The sequence below is a fragment of the Anomaloglossus baeobatrachus genome, chromosome 7 (assembly GCF_048569485.1).
Source record: "Anomaloglossus baeobatrachus isolate aAnoBae1 chromosome 7, aAnoBae1.hap1, whole genome shotgun sequence".
Lineage (NCBI taxonomy): Eukaryota > Metazoa > Chordata > Amphibia > Anura > Aromobatidae > Anomaloglossus > Anomaloglossus baeobatrachus.
Window position 1 is genome coordinate 37,819,674 of NC_134359.1, and position 19,139 is coordinate 37,838,812.

The following is a 19,139-nucleotide window of genomic DNA, read 5'->3' on the forward strand; positions in this document are numbered from 1 at the left end:
GAGCCTGCAGACGGTTACTCAGCGGGACAGTCCGGTCCCTCAACCACGTCGCCGTGCCGGGCGCGGGGGCTTCCTCATGGGGAGTTGGGTTGTACATCTTGGCAATCGTGCCTTCCAGGAACCCAGTATGTCTGCAGAGTCCTGGCGTCCCTGCTTTTATAGCCGCAGCTACATGCGTCCAGCCGCCATCGCGTCCCCCTTAGCTCTTTTCGGCCCCTCCTCTCTCGGGGCGGGGTTTTGGCCTTCGCGCCTCTACTGCTCGAGAAGACGCTCGAGCGGGAACTTTTCGCGCCAAAGGTGGCGGCTTCTGAAATTTTCCTGCCGGATACCTCCGGCGGTAACAAGGCGCACCTCTACCTGACGGCAGAGCGGTAAGATCCTGTTCGTGACGCCAAGTTGTCGCGGGCGGGGAGGAGGGTGTCAGCACACTACGCTCACCCCCTTCTGCTCGGGTCCGGCGGCCGCTGCTCAGTGGTGGCTCGAGCTGTAGACCGGATCCCGGGGGTCTCTCGAGCGGCACTCCTCGCCCGTGAGTGAAAGGGGTTGGTTGGGTGTGGGGATTGTTTATAGTCCGTGACGCCACCCACGGTTGTGGTGATTTCACCACCGCTGCTCAATACGGGGGTCCCGGGGATGGTGATGCGGAGCAGCCAGGTGTTGTGTTGCCCCTCCGTGGGTAGGGGTCGGTGATCCCGGGGCCCAGTGACGGTTTGGGAGGTGCAGGGCCTGGTGGGCGCAGGGACACGGGGGCAGCGCTGTGCCTTGCGGCACTGTGGTACTCACTCAGCCTGAGACGTTGACACAGTTTGTACGGTAAACCAAACGGCTGGTAAGACGGTCCCACGGACGGCTGCAATTGCTCTCCCAGTAGGTGACGGTGATGTCCCTCTTCCTTGCACCTTGTGTACTAGTTGGTTGCGATGGGTCCCCACCGGTAACCCGCTCCCCGGCTTCAAGCTGGACCGGGGGAGCTCTACTCTTTGCCCGCAGGCGCTGGCCCTCAGAAACTGGTGCCCTGGCGGTGGCGGTGTCTCTGTTGTACAGGTTGGGCTGTTGCCTTCACTCGGGTCTTGGTTGTTGGGGGATCTACGTCCCCTTCACTGACGGATTCGGCAATTTACGGCGACTCCAAGCCTTGCCGGGGTCCGAGAGGCCCCTGCCCTGGTGCTGACTGTCCTTCGGAACACTGCTCCAGACCACCGGGCACACAGCCTACGGGGTCCTTCCAGGAACTTCCAAACGGTCCCCCTCCAGACAGTCACCGCCGTTGCTGACCTTGCTGACCTGCCCTGCACTTAGCGGGACTCTTCAGGCTTTTCTCTCTCTCTGTCACCACTCTTGCTTTCCTCCTTTACTACTTTTCTTCCTTCCTGACTAGACTCTGTTGTTTACTCAAGCTCTTCCCTGAGCTGACTTCACTCTTGCCCTGCCTGGGCTAATCTGCCTGGTTTCTCCCGCCTCCAGAGCTGTGATCTCCTCGGTGGGCGGAGCCAACTGCCTGCCCCCCCCCCCCTGGTGTGAATCATCAGTCTCTGGAGGAAGGCAACAAGGATTTTTGGTTCAGCTTAGATGTGCCTACCTGGGATGTAGGGTGTGGTGGTGTGTGACCTGTGTCCCCTGGCTTGCCCAGGGCGACACACAAGTACCGTGCACCAGAGCATGGAAGTGCTCGCTCATCACTAGTTACGAGTACCCATCACCTGAGCATGGTAGTGCCCGCTCATCACTAGTTAAGAGAGCTGAGCATCTGAGCATGATAGTGCTTACTCATCACTAGTTACGAGTACAGAGCACCTGAGTATGGTAGTGCCCGCTCATCATTAGTTACAAGTACAGAGCACCTGAGCATGGTAGTGCCCGCTCATCACTAGTTACGAGTACTGAGCACCTGAGCATGGTAGTGCTCGCTCATGACTAGTTATGAGTACCCAGAACCTGAGCATGGTAGTGCTCACTTATCACTCGTTATGAGTACCCAGAACCTGAGCATGGTAGTGCCCGCTAATCACTAATGGCTATCTCCATCAGATTAATGGAGTTGAATAGTGTGATGGTCAAAAATGTGCACCACAACCCAGTCAAGAAGTGTCTTCGAGACACTGATACTTGAGATCAGTGTAGAAATACCAACAGTGATCATCCATGAATCACTTACTTTCTGGATTAATGTATTTAGTACGAAAAATTCTTTGAGTGTTCTAGTCCCAGAGAAGCTTTATAATGTAAGGAGAACCAAATGTCAGGCAATAATACTATACACCTGCATGGCACTAAGCTGTAGGAATGGGCTACACAGATGGGGTACAGTGTAGGCAAAGCTTCTGGTCCTACTGGCTCCAAACTGGAGGCTGTATAGAAAATATTACGTCACACCCCGATAGCAGACTGTGGTAGATCTTCGGAAACATTTCTATTCTTCTCCATTTCCCGGGAGTTCCAGCTCGGCAGTACAGACATCCACCATTAATGTCATGGCAGATAATTAAATCAGTGTGACATTTCTATCATAATTAGAAGAGAAGGAGTTTAAGACTCAGGTGACGGGTATTCCCAGAGAGTTGGAATAAAAGAAATAGTTCTGTCATATTTTCCTGCAGACGCTCTTGACAACATAATACTTGGTAGAACAAGAAAGGTCGTTTAATCACATCAGCTCTGCCGGGCGGTGCGAGGGGAGAGCTACAGCATTTCAACTCATGTTCTTTATTCTCTCCGCGAGATCAAGCTCTCCCAAGTTTGTCTTAGGCAAGAAATTTGCCTTAGATGCAGGCGTTTGATGTGCGGCGAAAAATGAAGGGGTTAAGCAAATGATTGTACAGCCTTGTAAAGAACAAAGGGGAAGGACAGATATAGCAGAGCCTGGGATGGCGGCAGTGCCAGGCAAACCAAGGAAGATGCCGGAGACCTCGACTCTGGTAATATAAGTTAGATCTATACTTGTCAAGCCAAGGATTAGGAAGACCGGTGACCTTAAGGTGCAGAAAGGTCCACGTGACCTGGATGGAGTTTGGCCCAACTCGTGGTGATATTTAGTCTTTCATATTTTTTTTTTGAAGATTTTACCAGCACTCTTGCCATTTCACTAGACCTCAGCACATGTTCTCCACTCAAGAGCCGAGCCTGCAAAATAGTTAGTTGGTTTTATGAGGAGCAAGTCCTCTTTATTAGTGATGGGCAGACTCACAGATAACCGAAACCGGCAAGTTCCTGTTATCTGGTTTTTAAAATCCGGTTCCGGTCCGGATTCCGGTCCCCAGACAAGTCTACGGGACTAGAATCCGGTGAATAAAAATGTTGATAGCATGGATAGTGGGATGGGAGTAAGCGCACTGTACTTACCGAGGCTCCGTCGCTGCTGAACACTGCTTTCAGGCTGCCTATTCAAATCCGGGCCACACATTATCATTCTTGCATATGCACTGCTTTCCCCGCCCACCGGCGTCTGTGATTGGTTGCAGTCAGATGCTGTCACACAGGCTGGGGGCGCGTCTGACTGCAACCAATCACAGATGTGAGGACGGCCGGTGGGCGGGGGATGCAGTACATATGGATGAGCAATAATGAGCGGCCCAGGAAGTGAAGGAGAGAGTGCCAGAGCCTCGGTAAGTAAGAAGCGCTTGCTTCATTCTTAATGTCTTTATTTTTCCTTTATCTTTTTTTTAATTTCCCGAGTGCTGGATCGGGATCAATACTTGGAATCCCGGGCTCGACACTCGGGTATATTTGAAACTGTGCAGATCTGGACTTTTACAGTTTGGGTCCGCCCATCACTACTCTTTATATAAGAAGATATGGGATGGGATGCCGCTTTAATAATAGGATGTATTCATTCTTGATGGTGAAGTGGATGCACACTCATTCGGGAATAGAAAATTTAACATTTTTATTCACAAAGAGCTAATGAACTTTGTAGTTAGGGCCGTTTCACATTTGCGCTATTTTAACGGATTCGGGCTCCGTTACAAATACAGTACAGTTCATTTATTTACAGTGGAAGCGCGACATCGTGTGGACACAAGTGAGTACTGCATGACACACACACGCGCCATAGTAACGCGCTTCAAATGTAAATAAATGAACTGTACTACATTAGTGACGGATTCCGTTTGCGTCAAAACAACGCAAGTGTGAAACTAGCCTTACACTGTCATATATGGGGCACTAGGCTTGGTAGTAGCAGCAATCCCACAGGAGTCACATACTTGACACCAGCATCTACTTTCTGCAGGTGCTTGCTTCTGCTGCACCTTTGATGTTCTACAACAGTGTCCATCCATCAACAGATCCCACCATAAGTCCTGGTTCCAATTCCTGTAGTGATCATCTCTTCACGGCAGCAATACCCTACCTTAGTATTACATCTTAGACCTTCATATCCAGGCATCAGTCTTCTAGCTTTTTTAGGCATGGCACTGCTCTTTACACTAAGGGGCACTTTGCACACTACGACATCACAAGCCGATGCTTGTGATGCCGAGCGCGATAGTCCCCGCCCCTGTCGCACATGCGATCTCTTGTGATAGCTGCCATAGCGAACATTATCGCTACGGCAGCTTCGTATGCACTCACCTGCCCTGCGACGTTGCTCTGGCCGGCGACCCGCCTCCAGATTAAGGGGGCGGGTCGTGCGGTGTCATAGCGATGTCACACGGCAGGCGGCCAATAGAAGCGGAGGAGCGGAGATGAGCGGGACGTAAACATCCCGCCCAGCTCCTTCCTTCCGCATAGCTGGCGTGAGCCGCAGGACGCAGGTAGGAGATGTTCCTCGCTCCTGCGACTTCACACACAGCAATGTGTGCTGCCGCAGGAACGAGGAACAATATCGTAACAACGGTCATTTCCAAATTATGGAAATGACCGACGCTACACCGATGATACGATTCCAATGATTTTGCGCTCGTTAATCGTATCAAAAAGGTTTTACACACTACAATATTGCCTGTGACACCGGATGTGCGTCACTTTCAATTTGACCCTACCGACATCGCACCTGCGATGTCATAGTGTGCAAAGTGCCCCTTAGACATCAGTTTCAGACTATTCTGCCTCTTCACTGCTCAAAGGCTGTTATAAGGGAATAATCCTCTGTCTTTCCCTCTCAAATTGGGTCTACGTAATGTCAGAACGTTGTTTCCTTCTTAAACTCTTTTTCGAGTACCCAGACTGTTCAACTGGTTCTAGACTTCAAAAGGTGACTCCAGTCGACTCTATGAAACCTACTGGTACAACCTCTCCAAACTGGCCTGGAGAAATCTGTAGTTTGGGCAAGATATGACCCCAACGTAAAAAGGCTCCGAGAGTATGGGAGGCCTGCCCTATTGCTGAAGGTGGCAACTCTAGCTGACATGCATATGTGTTATGATTCAGGGACCGAGGAGGATCAAAAAATGCAGAATCCCAAATAGTAACAAAGTGGCTGGAACCTTAACGGATTGCAGACCTAATCCTGACACACAACTAGAAGTAGCCGTGGGATGATCATACGATGACCTAGTCGTCTCGACACAGCCGGAGAACTAAATATTCTGACAGATAGAAATATAAGAAAGATAATCTGCCTCGGAGCAGTCCCCAAAGATAGATAGATAGCCCCCCACATGTAAAGGCTACGGTGATATAGAAAAACACAATACAAAGCCAGAAAAGACAGATTCAGCAAAGGTGAGGCCCGAACTATCTTTATAGAAAAGGATAGGAAGGAGCACTGTCTGCAACCGTAAAAAAACCCTAATAAATACCAGCAATTCTGATATGGAAAAATCCTGAGGTCACACAACCTTTCCCTCACTGAATCAGCACTCAAATGTTACTGGGATCCAAAAACACTAATACAGATGAGGGACTGAATTAATACCAAGCATGACAAACACAATACCTTTCAGAATCATGGAGCTAAGTATACAGACACTCCCAGCAGGGAATGATCCCATTCCACCAAGAACTCCACACAGACAAAATAGGAATCAAGCCTTAGTATCAAAGCAGAAAAAACAACAAGAAAGTGGAAAACAAACAGCAGAGGTGCAAATACCACTTATCTGAGAGGAGTTCTGGCCATGAGTAGGGCTGGTTACAGAATGTCCTTAACACACAGGAGACCATTGAGCACTGGCAAGTAACAAGAGAAAACTACTTAGTTATATAGTCCCAGTCTGACCCCGATTGCCAGTCCTCTACAGGTGTGTGGATTTCATTCCACAAATCAACTGCACCGCCAGCACTGACCACAAGAGGGAGCCCCAAACTGGAAAACGTATTCACAACACATATGTGTCAATCCTCATCTTTCCACAAGTTTCATAAATTACTTTTTAAAGTAATCTGTCAACAGGTTTTTTGTTTACTATTTAATCTGAGAGCAGCATCGTGTAGGCACAAAACCTGATTTTAGGAAGGTGCCACTTACTCAGTAGCTTTCTGTAGTTTCAGTAGAATCAGTGTTTTATCAGTGGCAGATTATCACTTCAGGACTAAGTGCCTTGTGCAAGTAAGTCCAGCTAATCTGTCTATCTCCACCCTAATCACTGATTGGCAGCTTGCTGTCAATGTACAGTTTACACAGGAAACTGCCAGTAGAGTGGGCGGGGTTATATAGGGCTCATCATTCTGACCACTCCTACATCAACAGCAGAAAAAACAGGGATTCTATCAGAACTACCCTAAGCAGCCCAGTAAGTGATACATTGTTGGAATCAGGGTATCAGCCCCTACATTATGCTGTGCTCAAAATCCATAGTAAAATCCTGCTGTCAGATTCCCTTTAATGCATTCTTGAGCAGACACATCTAGCATAAGCAACTCCTGACAGAGTAACGCAATTATTTTTTTAATACTGATTTATGGATATCTGCTTAGAGGTAAGGTAAGAAAGGACACATCTGTATTTGTGATTTTATGTTCTATATAAAATACAAGTAAAACATACAAATTCTATGCGGATGCAAACCCTGGGTCACCTACTGAGCCACCATGGCACGGAACAGCAGTAATATACAGTACAGACCAAAAGTTTGGACATACCTCTTCATTCAAAGCGTTTTCTTTATTTTCATGACTCTAAAAATTGTAGATTCACATTGAAGGCATCAAAACTATGAATTACCACATATAGAATAAAATACTTAACGAAAAAGTGTGAAACAACTGAAAATATGTCTTATATTCTAGGTTCTTCACAGTAGCCATCTTTTGCTTTGAATACTGCTTTGCACACTCTTGGCGTTCTCTTGATGAGCTTCAAGAGGTAGTCACCGGAAATGGTCTTCCAACGGTCTTGAAGGAGTTCCCAGAGATGATTAGCACTTGTTGGCCCTTTTGCCTTCACTCTGCGGTCCAGCTCACCCCAAACCATCTCAATTGGGTTCAGGTCCTGTGACTGTGGAGGCCAGGTCATCTGGTGTAGCACCCCATCACTCTCCTTCTTAGTCAAATAGCCCTTACACAGCCTGGAGGTGTGTTTGGGGTCATTGTCCTGTTAAAAAGTAAATTATGGTCCAACTAAACGCAAACCGGATGGAATAGCACGCCACTGCAAGATGCTGTGGTAGCCATGCTGGTTCTGTATGCCTTCAATTTTGAATAAATCCCCAACAGTGTCACCAGCAAAGCACCCCCACACCATCACACCTCCTCCTCCATGCTTCACGGTGGGAACCAGCCATGTAGAGTCCATCGTTCACCTTTTCTACAAAGACACGGTGGTTGGATGCAAAGATCTCAAATTTGGACTCATCAGACCAAAGCACAGATTTCCACTGGTCTAATGTCCATTCCTTGTGTTCTTTAGTCCAAACAAGTCTCTTCTGCTTGTTGCCTGTCCTTAGCAGTGGTTTCCTAGCAGCTATTTTACCATGAAGGCTGCTGCACAAAGTCTCCTCTTAATAGTTGTTCTACAGATGAGAAGGTGTGTCCAAACTTTTGGTTTGTACTGTGTATATATATATATATATATTTATTAGGGATGATCGAATACCTCAAATATTCGGCTTCACGAAAATTCGACGAATAACTTGCCGCTATGCGAATATTCGATGCGCAATGTAAGTCTATGGGAAGCCCGAATAGTTCCGAATAGTTGTTAATCGGGTTTCCCATAGACTTACATTGCGCATCGAATATTCGCAAATAGCGGCGACCTATTCGGAAAATATTCGCAAAGCCGAATATTTGAGGTATTCGATCATCCCTAATTTTTATCTATTCGTACAAGACTATCTACTAACTCTGTTATGGCATCCTGCTGAAGGAACGTGGCTAGATTCTCCGGATTGCCTTTCGAGGGTGATTTGCTTTCCAGTCGGAGCACTTTTACCACTTGATTGCTGCTGTACTTGACTTCCAGTTGAGGATTTAGTGGAAGTGACAGCTTCATTGCAACCATTAAAGATATATTTCACCCCAGTGTACCACGGTACTTCAGAACTTGGCATAAGCAAGGTCGGAGGAATCCACGGCTCATGGAAAGCTCTCGAAAAAAATATACAAGATGAGTCATTTCATGGTGAAGAGCATGTTTTATGCACTGGTTAAACACATTAGTGCCTCCTTCCTAAGGAAAAAAATAATGAACCGCGTATGGTTACCATTACAATAAAAGATAACATCACAGTATAAAACTGGAGGCAGAAAAATAGGATTTTCTTCCTGATTTTTTCATGGACCCCTTAGGGGTACTTTGCACACTACGACATCACAGGTGCGATGCCGGTGGGGTCAACTCGAAAGTGATGCACATCCGGCGTCGCTGTCGACATCGGAGTATATGAATCCTTTTTACTACAATTAACGAGCGCAAAAGCGTTGTAATCGTATGATCGGTGTAGCATTGGTCATTTCCATAATTTCGGAAGGACCGATGTTACGATGTTGTTCCTCGTTCCTGCGGCAGCACACATCGCTGTGTGTGAAGCCGCAGGAGCGAGGAACATCTCCTTACCTGCGTCCCGGCTGCAATGAGGAAGGAGGTGGGCGGGATGTTTACATCCCACTCATCTCCTCCCCTCCGCTTCAATTGGCCGCCTGCCATGTGACATCGCTGTGATGCCGCACGACCCGCCCCCTTTGGAAGGAGGCGGTTTGCCAGCCAGAGAGACGTCGCAGGACAGGTGAGTGCATGTGAAGCTGCCGTAGCGATAATTTTTGCTAAGTCAGCTATCACAAGATATCGCAGTTGCGACGGGGGCGGGGACTATCGCGCTCAGCATCGCTACCATCGGCTTGCGATGTCGTAGTGTGCAAAGTACCCCTAAGGGCGGCTTTGCACGTTGCGACATCGCACGTGCGATGTCGGTGGGGTCAAATCGAAAGTGACGCACATCCGGCGTCACTTTCGACATCGTACTGTGTAAATGCTAGATGATACGATGAACAAGCGCAAAAACGTCGTTATCGTATCATCGTTGCATTCACCGAGATTTCCATAATGCCGGTGCCGCGACAGGTACGATGTTGTTCCTCGTTCCTGCGGCAGCATACATTGCTGTGTATGAAGCCGCAGGAGCGAGGAACATCTCCTTACCTGCCGCCGGCGGCTATGCGGAAGGACGGAGGTGGGCGGGATGTTTTCATCCTGCTCATCTCCGCCCCTCCGCTCTGGCCAGCGACCCGCCTCCTTATTAAGGGGGCGGGTCGTGCGGCATCACAGCGACGTCACACGGCAGGCGGCCAATACGAGCAGAGGGGCGGAGATGAGCGGGATGTAAACATCCCGCCCACCTCCTTCCTTCCGCATATCCTACGGAAGCCGCGGTGACGCCGGTAGGAGATGTTCCTCGCTCCTGCGACTTCACACACAGCGATGTGTGCTGCTGCAGTAGCGAGGAACAACATCGGACCGTCGCGTCAGCGTAATTATGGATTACACCGACGCTGCACCGATGATACGATTACGACGCTTTTGCGCTCGTTAATCGTATCATCGAACCTTTACACATTTCAATGTTGCATGCGATGCCAGAAGTACGTCATTTTCAATTTAATCCCACCGACATCGCACCTGCAATGTCGTAGTGTGCAAAGCCCGCCTTAGACTTAGAGCTCAATCAGATTTCAGATTTTCATGGATAACACTTGTACCCATGATAGTCCGTGGGGAAGTTCACATGTCCAATTTTTTCATTGGTTCAAGTGGTTCATACAAAAGCACGGAGACTTGGTCAATATTGATCACAGTATCGGATCAAACTCGCCATGCAAGTCTATGGGTCCGTGAAAAAAACAGACATCGCTTTGATGACATCCATCATTTTTTATGGAATGCTTATATGAAAACCTGGAAAAACCCCATCATCATTTTTTCCATACAAGAAAAACTATTGAAACCTCTGAGCACACACTGATGGAAAACACTGAGACTAACCAAACTGTGATGATACTCTGATCACAGACACTGATGAAACGCTAACCACTTCTTTGCATTAGAGAAAAATCATTGACATCTACATGAGCCTTTACGGTTGCAAGTTTGATCTGAGACTCACATCCTAATTGGACCTGTTTCGAAGATTTTTGTACAGATTACTCGAACTGCAAAGATACAAAGATATGTGAACGGCCCCATAGGCTATAATGGAGTCTATCCGTAAAAAAACACTTGTATGAGAAAAACTGACGTCTGAATGCGCTGTCACTGATATGTGAATAACTAAAAAAAGGTAAATCTAGAAAGGACTCTTGGAAGCACAATGTGCAATGGGGTCAAAAAACTCATGGGTTCTCACCATGTTAGGCCTCTTTCGCATGTCCATGGAAAACACACATGTTTTTCACGGACGTATTGAAGGTGTATACGGCCCTCCGTGTGCCGTGATTTGGGCACACATGATAGCACACGGAGATCAGGAACTTTTTACTCACCTATTGCCGATGCTGCTGTCTTTCTGTTATAAAAAAATAGGGGTGAGCCCATGCCATTTTTTAAAACTATTTACTTAAATCATTTTTTTAACAATGTGGGATCCTTTGTAGTTTTGATAATTCAGCCAAGGTAAAGCTGACAGCTGATGGCTGCAGCCCCCAGCTGTCTGTTTTACCTGCAACTATTATCAAAAATAGGCAGGAGCCCACATCATTTTTGTTTTATTTATTTCCTATACACATTTGTGTATACATTTTACAGCCATTTAACAGGACAGACGTTTGGGTTTCCATTGACTTATATGGGATTCAGTGTCCGAGGTCAAGTTTAGGTAAAGTCTGGGTTCCGAACCAAACTTTTAACTAAAGTCCTAACCCAGCGAACCCAAACTTCCACGAGTCTGCCCCTCTCTAGTCCTGGTCTCTGATCACATTTGATATTTATAACCTACTAGCTGTACTACCCGGCTTCGCCCGGATTAATAACTGCTGTTAACAAAATAGAATGTATTAACAAAAATGTATTCTACACACAAAAACCACAAAACAAATAGATAGAAATGTAATTATAATGTCTGTCTCCCCCTCTGTATATATCTCTCTGTCTCTATCTCTTTGTCTGTCTGTCTCTTTCCCTGTCTGTCTCTGACTGTCTGTCTCTTTCTCCGTGTGTCTCAATCTCTTTCCCTGTCTGTCTATCTATCTCTTTCCCTGTCTGTCTATCTATCTGTCACTTTCCTTGTCTCTTTCCCTGTCTGTCTCTTTCCCTCTCTTTCCCTGTCTGTCTCTTTCCTTCTCTTTCCCTGTCTGTCTCTTTCTCTCTGTCTCTTTTCCTGTCTGTCTCTTTGTCTGTCTCTTTACCTGTCTTTGTCTGTCTCTTACCCTGTCTGTCTCTTTGCCTCTCTTTCCCTGTGTGTCTGTTTCCCTGTGTCTGTCTCTGTCTCTTTGTCTGTGTCTGTCTCTTTACCTGTCTGTGTCTGTCTCTTAACCTGTCTCTCTCTTTCCCTCTCTTTCCCTGTCTGTCTCTTTCCGTGTCAGTCTGTCTCTTTGTCTGTGTCTGTCTCTTTGTGTCTGTCTCTTTCCCTGTCTGTGTCTGTCTCTTTCCCTGGCTGCATTGTGACACGCCAACATTTTATTTAAGGGCGTGGCTGCGCATTCTTCTGAAGTTCTGGCTGTTCTCTGGCTCCCAGCTCCATTCGCTTTAATGGAGGCAGGTTTTTTGGTGAATAACTGTAAAGCGTGGGGTTAAAATTTCCCCTCAAAAATTTTGTGGCTGTAGCTGCGACGGTGCAGATGCCAATCCCGAACACACACACACATACACAGACACACACACACACACATATACACACACACACACACACACACACACACACACACACATACACACACACACACACATATACACACACACACACACACACACACACATACACACACACACACACACACACATATACACACACACACACACACACACACACATACACACATTCAGCTTTAAATATTAGATTTTCTCCGGGAATACTACACACACTTTCTAAGCTTATGAGTGGATGTCTCAGTGCTGCCTCTCTAAGTGGATGGAGTGGATAATAAGCCTCTCTGGTTATCTGCTCCTTGACCCGGCATGATTTGTGTATCGATTCCTAGTCATTTGTGATAAGCAGATGATCTAATATACATCGAGCACGAATAGTCCGTAATAGACTCCATAAATCTCATTCTGCTGAGTGCGGGGTTGCAGCTAAGTAGCTGTAGGCTTCCAATAGCTCCCATTTATTTTTATTATCAGAAAAGATAATAGTAACTGTGTGATGGAATCAGCACAAAGAAGAATAGTTCCAACTAATAATGTGCATATAAATAAATATTTAAAATAAATAAATACCCTTCATATTTATAAAAACATACTGGACATATACCCCAAAATGTTATTAGGTAATGCACCATACAAGGTTGGGAAAATCAGATATAAAATGTGCAAAGGACAGTAAATTACAGATTTCCATATTAGAATCTAAATCTTCTTTCTGACTCCAGCTGTATGCTTTATCTGTGCTGGGTATCAAAAAACGGGGGACCCCACACCATTTTTTCCAATTATTCATTTATTTTTACTGTTACACTTTGCTTTGGGGACCCAGACAGCTAGTGTGAGGTCAACCAATCACAGACATTGGCACCTTAACTGCATCCAATCACAGAAGCTGTCGCAGAGGTTGGGTCAGGAAAGCAGTGAATATTCATGAGATTTAATGAGCAGACAATGAAATAGTGTGAAAGCAATGTGGAAACTCAGTATTTATAATTGTCCACCAAAAACACCCTGTGTGAACATAGCCTTAAGGCCGCTTTACACGCTGCGATATTGTGACCGATATCGCTAGCGTGGGTACCCGCCTCCATCGGTTGTGCAACATGGGCAAATCGCTGCCCGTGGCGCACAACATCGCCCATACCCGTCACACTACTTACCTGCCCTGCGACGTCGCTGTGACAGGCGATCCGTCTCCTTTCTAAGGGGGCGGTTCGTTCAGCGTCACAGCGACGTCACAGCAGCATCACTGAACCGCCATCCAATAGAAGCGGAGGGGCGGAGATGAGTCGGACAAACATCCCGCCCACCTCCTTCCTTCCGCATTGCGGGCGGGAAGCAGGTAAGGAGAAGTTCCTCGTTCCTGCGGTGTCACACGTAGCGATGTGTGCTGCCGCCGGAACGAGGAACTACATGGTTACTGCAGCAGCAACGATATTCGAGAATGGACCCCCATGTTACCGATGAGCGATTTTGCACGTTTTTGCGACGATGCAAAATCGCTCATAGGTGTCACACGCAACGGCATCGCTACAGCGACCGGATGTGCGTCACAAAATCCGGGACCCAAACGAGATTGCTTGAGCGATGTCGCAGCGTGTAAAGCGGCCTTTAGACTTATGTAAGCCAGAAATATATGCCCAAATTTTGCAACATTTTGATAAAACATGCAACTTTTTCTTCGAAAAGGCGCAATGAAGTTACATAGTTACATAGGTTGAAAAAAGACCTAAGTCCATCTAGTGCAACCTTCCTCCACTAATTCTACATGTTGTCCCTAAGTCATTTATAACCAACAGTAAAAGATAAAAATGAAGAACATTTTAAGATTGTGCAAAATTCATGTACACTCTACACCATTTTGAAGAATTTGATGAACAAAGTGAAAAACTTTGTCCCTGATTCCTCATTTGTGTTATTTTTTTTCAAGTGTCTTATCTTTTTTTATTCCTTTTGTATCTCTTGTATTTTGCACCAAGTTTTTCAAACTCGCAAGCGTGGGTTTATGAATTTATATAAAAAAATAAAGGATGCCGTTTTCTTTTTCTTGTCTTTTTAGGAATTTTTCACCGCACCAGGGCAAAAGGGAAGAACCGGGTAAAATGCCAGAACTGGTGCATCTAATGGATTCGCTACTCCTGGGTTGGCTGTGGGCTGCAATTTTTAGGCTGGGAAGGGACAAATAACCATGGACCTTCCTAGCCTGATAACACCAGCCTCCAGCTGTCTGCTTTACTTTGTCTAGCTATAAAAAAAAAAAAAAAAAAAAGAAGGAGGACGGAGCCCACACCATTTTTTTTAAATTATTTATATAAGTAATTTTTTAACAAATGGTGTGGGCTCCCCTCTATTTTCGATAACCAGCCAAGGTAAAGCTTTGTGGCTTTTTTAGAACAAAAAGTCGCATAATCCTATAAAATGTCTTCAGCTGCCAAGAATAAAACGATGCAGATTTTGTATGTCACTAGGGTACTGGAGCACAATTAAGCAAAATTTTTGTGACATACAAAATCTGCATCGTTTTATTCTTGGCAGCTGAAGACATTTCATAGGATCATGCGACTTTTTGTTCTAAAAAGGCACAAAGCTTTACCTTGGCTGGTTATCGAAAATAGAGGGGAGCACACACCATTTGTTAAAAAAAACTACTTATATAAATAATTTAAAAAAATGGCGTGGGCTCCGTCCTCTTTTTATTTATAGCCAGCCAAAGTAAAGCAGACAGTTGGAGGCTGGTGTTATCAGGCTAGGTATATTAGGTATATAAATGGTGCCCATAATGCCTAAAAAAAAGTAAATATAAAAAAATCACAAAATTAATAATGAATAAGTAGCAAAAATAAAAAGTCACTAATTACTCGTTTTTTCTGGAGTATCGAGGGTTCTAAGACAATGATGAATCGCGCCCAATAGTCAGCAATATTTTATTCTGCGCACAATTAATAACTCGGCTTGCCTCCCACCTTATTATTCATTACCGCGTTTGTGAATACTTATATCGTGGTTTATTTATAATTTACAGCTTTTATTTTAAGTATTGAAAAATAGTAATGTATAGTAAATGATTAACGCCGTGGAGAATGCACAGTTATTTTTAACACATTTCTGCTGTTTTGCGCTCTAGAAATACATTTCTATGCTATTACTATTTTAGCGGATGGTGTTTCCATGACAATCATACGTTTTATTGATTTATTACATTTTCACACATCAATTAAAGGGGTTTTTCGGTAGTGATGCGCCCACACGATAAATAATTTTGGTCTCCCTGGGATAGGACCTGCACAGGCACATCCACTCTTTTTGCTTTGGTTTTCTCTTTTTCCAAGAGCCATAACTTTTTTATTTTTCCGTCTCCTTAGCTGTTTTTGTGAAACAATTTCTAGTTTTAAATGGCAACATTCACTTTACAATATAATGACTTGAAAAATGGGATAAAACTTTAATGTGCATTGAAATGGTGAAAAAAAAATGAATTTTGGAAGGTTTTATTTTTAAGGCATTCGCTGTGTATTAAATATTACCTGGAAGCTTCAGGTCAGCATGATAATTCAATACCAAAATTATCATTTTTTTTACTGTTGTTTCTGACACATGACATACAGTTATATAATTTGCTAGGTTTATGACTTTGATGCGGCCTCACAAGCTGAGCCAGCATCTCTCCCGGCAGATGATGGCTGTGCTGTTTAGCCATCATCTGCCTGTAACAGTCGTGGGTGTTGTGAACCTCAGCCTGTTAAAGAGGACCAACCACCAGGATTTTCATATATAAACTAAAGCCAGTGCTATACTGGCGCTATAATGCTGATTCTATACATACCTTTAGTTGTGAGATCGGATGTAGACTTTCTGAAATACAGGCAAGTAAAGTTTGTGAAATCTACTGTAATTTGATTGATAGCAGCTACAGAATATCTAATAGGTGGGTCAGGTTTTGCTAGTTATTCACACCCCTGTTTGCCTGCCTGTCCTTCCTCCCCCTATCCTTCTTCCCCCTGTAATAACAGAGACAACAGAAGGAAGGACAGAGGAAGGGGGAGGAAGCACTGGAAGCAGTGCAATATCACGGGATGTGTAAGTGTGTGTGCCTGTTCTCCCTCAGGTCCTCGATACGTTTCACCACGGGTTTTCACATCACAGGTCCACCTGTCTGCCGTAAGCAGTGCGGTATCACCGGATGTGTATGTGTGTTTGTGTGTGTGAGAGTCGGCTGGCTGGAAGCAGGGGAGGACCGCTGTGGAGAACACAAGGACCTATAGGGAGTGCCCGCTGTGGACCTAGAAGCAATGCAGGTGTTCGGGTCTGATAAGTATGATTCTCCTGGGGGAGGGTCTACCTTTTTTGGGGGATAAACTTATCCTGTGTTTCACCCTACCTCAAAAATAAGCCCTAATGCATTTTTCTTGGCAAAAAATAGTATTTTTGGGGAAACACAGTATTTGTTTTATATCCCGCCTACTAAAGAAAATACCATATAACAGAATGGAATGGGAGCTTGGATGGCAAGAATAGCTACTATACAAATTGTATTAGTATTATTAGTGTAGGACTGGCTCAAATGAGATTTGCCGTGACGTGGCGGGGCAGCTCAAGAAATTGCAATTTTTTGCCAAAAATCTCAAAATTTTTATAATAAGTACAGTTTGGAATGTTTAGTGCTGAAGTGCACATTTGGTGCTGGCTTTTTGTTTTTTCTTTATACAAATTGTATTGTAGCGGTATGGTGCCTTACTTGTTTATACCTGTAGATGGCAGTGTAGCTGGAGGACTTGACTATTAAGGCTGCTTTACAAGCAACGATATCGCTAATGAGGTATCGCTTGGATCACAGAATTCGTGACGCACATCCGGCCTCGTTAGCGATGTCGTTGCATGTGACACTTACGAGCGACCGCTAGCGTTTAGAAATACCAAATCGCTGATCGTTGACACGTCGTTCATTTTCAAAATGTCGTTGCTCATGCTGGATGCAGGTTGTTCGTCGTTCCTGAGGCAGCACACATCGCTACGTGTGACACCCCGGGAACTACGAACAACAGCTTACCTGCGTCCTCCAGCAGCGAGGTGGGCGTGTCAATAATGCGGTTGCTCTCCGCCCCTCCGCTTCTATTGGTGGCCCGCTGATTGACGCCGCTCGAACCGCCCCCTTAAAAAAGAGGTTCTTCGCCAGCCACAGCGACGTTGCTAGGAAGGTAAGTATGTGTGACGCGTACCTCCGATATTGTTGACCACGGGCAGCGATTTGCCCATGACGCAAAAACTACGGGGGGCGGGTGCGATCGCTAGAGATGTCACAGCGTGTAAAGCGCCCTTTAGACTCTGTTTAATTCTGCTAACGTTAACCCATGTGTGCAGCAACTTTGTGATTTTAGGGGTGGAAATAGATGAATACTTGTATTTCGATGGGATATAAAAGGAAAGTAGTTCTCTACAATGGCCTTCGAACGACAAACATTTAATCCTTTCTATATAATCCTCTTCTTCAGGTCTTTTCTTACACGGCCGATAAAGAAATCCGTACAGATGATTTATGCCTGGACGTGTCTCGACTCAATGGCCCGGTCATTATGCTGAAATGCCATCACATGAGAGGTAACCAGCTCTGGGAGTATGACGCGGAGGTAGGTCTGTAACCGGTCACGAATGTGATACTTGTACAATGGCTTTAAGTTGTGTGCACGCAACGTTTTTTTCAGATGGGTTCCGCCTGAAAAGGTGGCACCAAACCACTGAAAAAATAAACATGGTGTCAAATGGAGATTGCTGCGCACTTGTTCTCTCTTTTACTACTTCTTGTAACCTACTCAGGGGGTGGAAACCGTGAAGCGGCTAAAAGACGCAGAATGTTCACTCTTCGAGTGACTTCCGATAGGAAACTGCTCACTACTATAGTGGAAAGTACAGATAGAAGAGGCTTCACCCAGGAAAGCTCTGCTCCAGAAAAAAAGATATTGTCTACACATAACCTCTAAAGAGGTTTCACAAGAACAAAGTTGATTTTAATCAATAGATGTTGGAATAATAATAATTTCCACAATTGGATGTGTTTTAAAATAATGTTTCTGTGCTGAGATAAACTTATATATGTGTCCCTGCTGTGTACTGTGTAATGGCCGTGTCTGACCGTACAGGGACATGGTCTAATTATACCACAGCTCATGGGTCGGGGAGGATGCAAAAGAGTATAAAGATATTGCAGCATGGGATCACAAATTATTCTTTCTTTGAGGTAAAACATTTTTTTAAAAAATAGACAGGGAAATGTTTTACCTCACAGAAAGAATTATCTGTGATCCCATGCTGGAATATCTTTATACTCTTTTGCTAAAACAGGCAGAGAAATGTTTTACCTCACAAAAAGAATCATCTATGATTCTGTGCTGTGCTATTTGTATACTCCCTGTTGTGCCCTCCCCTGCCCAGGAAATGGGGTATGATCAGACCATCTCCCTGTACCGTCAGACACAGCCATTACACAGTACACATCAGGGACACATATATAAGATTATCTCAGCACAGGAACAATTTTCTTTAACACAGTCAATTGTGGAAATTATTACTATCCTGAGATCTATTGATTAAAATGATTTTTCTTGGAGGAAAACCCCTGTAGGGAATTATCCCTGCTTTCAGTTACTACAACTTATAGGAGTCATTTAAATTCTATATGATTACTTTAACGTATAGGACTTAAAAACAATTCGTCATCTCGGAAAACACTATCTACCTGCGGAGAGCTTTGGTCACCACTTACTATACTGTGATGATATATATATATATATATATATATATATATATATATATATATCTCAAATCATATAAACTTTATTGGTAGGACCAAATACACATTAGTTTTGCCAAAGCAACTGCACAATAGGGACTGGTATTGTGTGGATGATGACTGGGGGGCATGTCCAGGATGGGGACCGTAGGAGGGATAGATAGGGGCATACTGTGTATATAT

General features: G+C 45.0%; 1 protein-coding gene across 5 annotated transcripts in view; it reads left to right on the plus strand.

The window, feature by feature from the left end:
- GALNT13 (polypeptide N-acetylgalactosaminyltransferase 13) overlaps positions 1-19,139 on the plus strand; it is a 455,667-nt gene that overhangs the window by 318,617 nt on the left and 117,911 nt on the right. For all 5 annotated transcript variants that reach the window (XM_075317226.1, XM_075317227.1, XM_075317230.1 and 2 more), the window contains exon 10: positions 17,662-17,796. In XM_075317226.1, the coding sequence (XP_075173341.1) occupies positions 17,662-17,796 (135 nt within the window). The remainder of the gene's footprint in view (positions 1-17,661; positions 17,797-19,139) is intronic.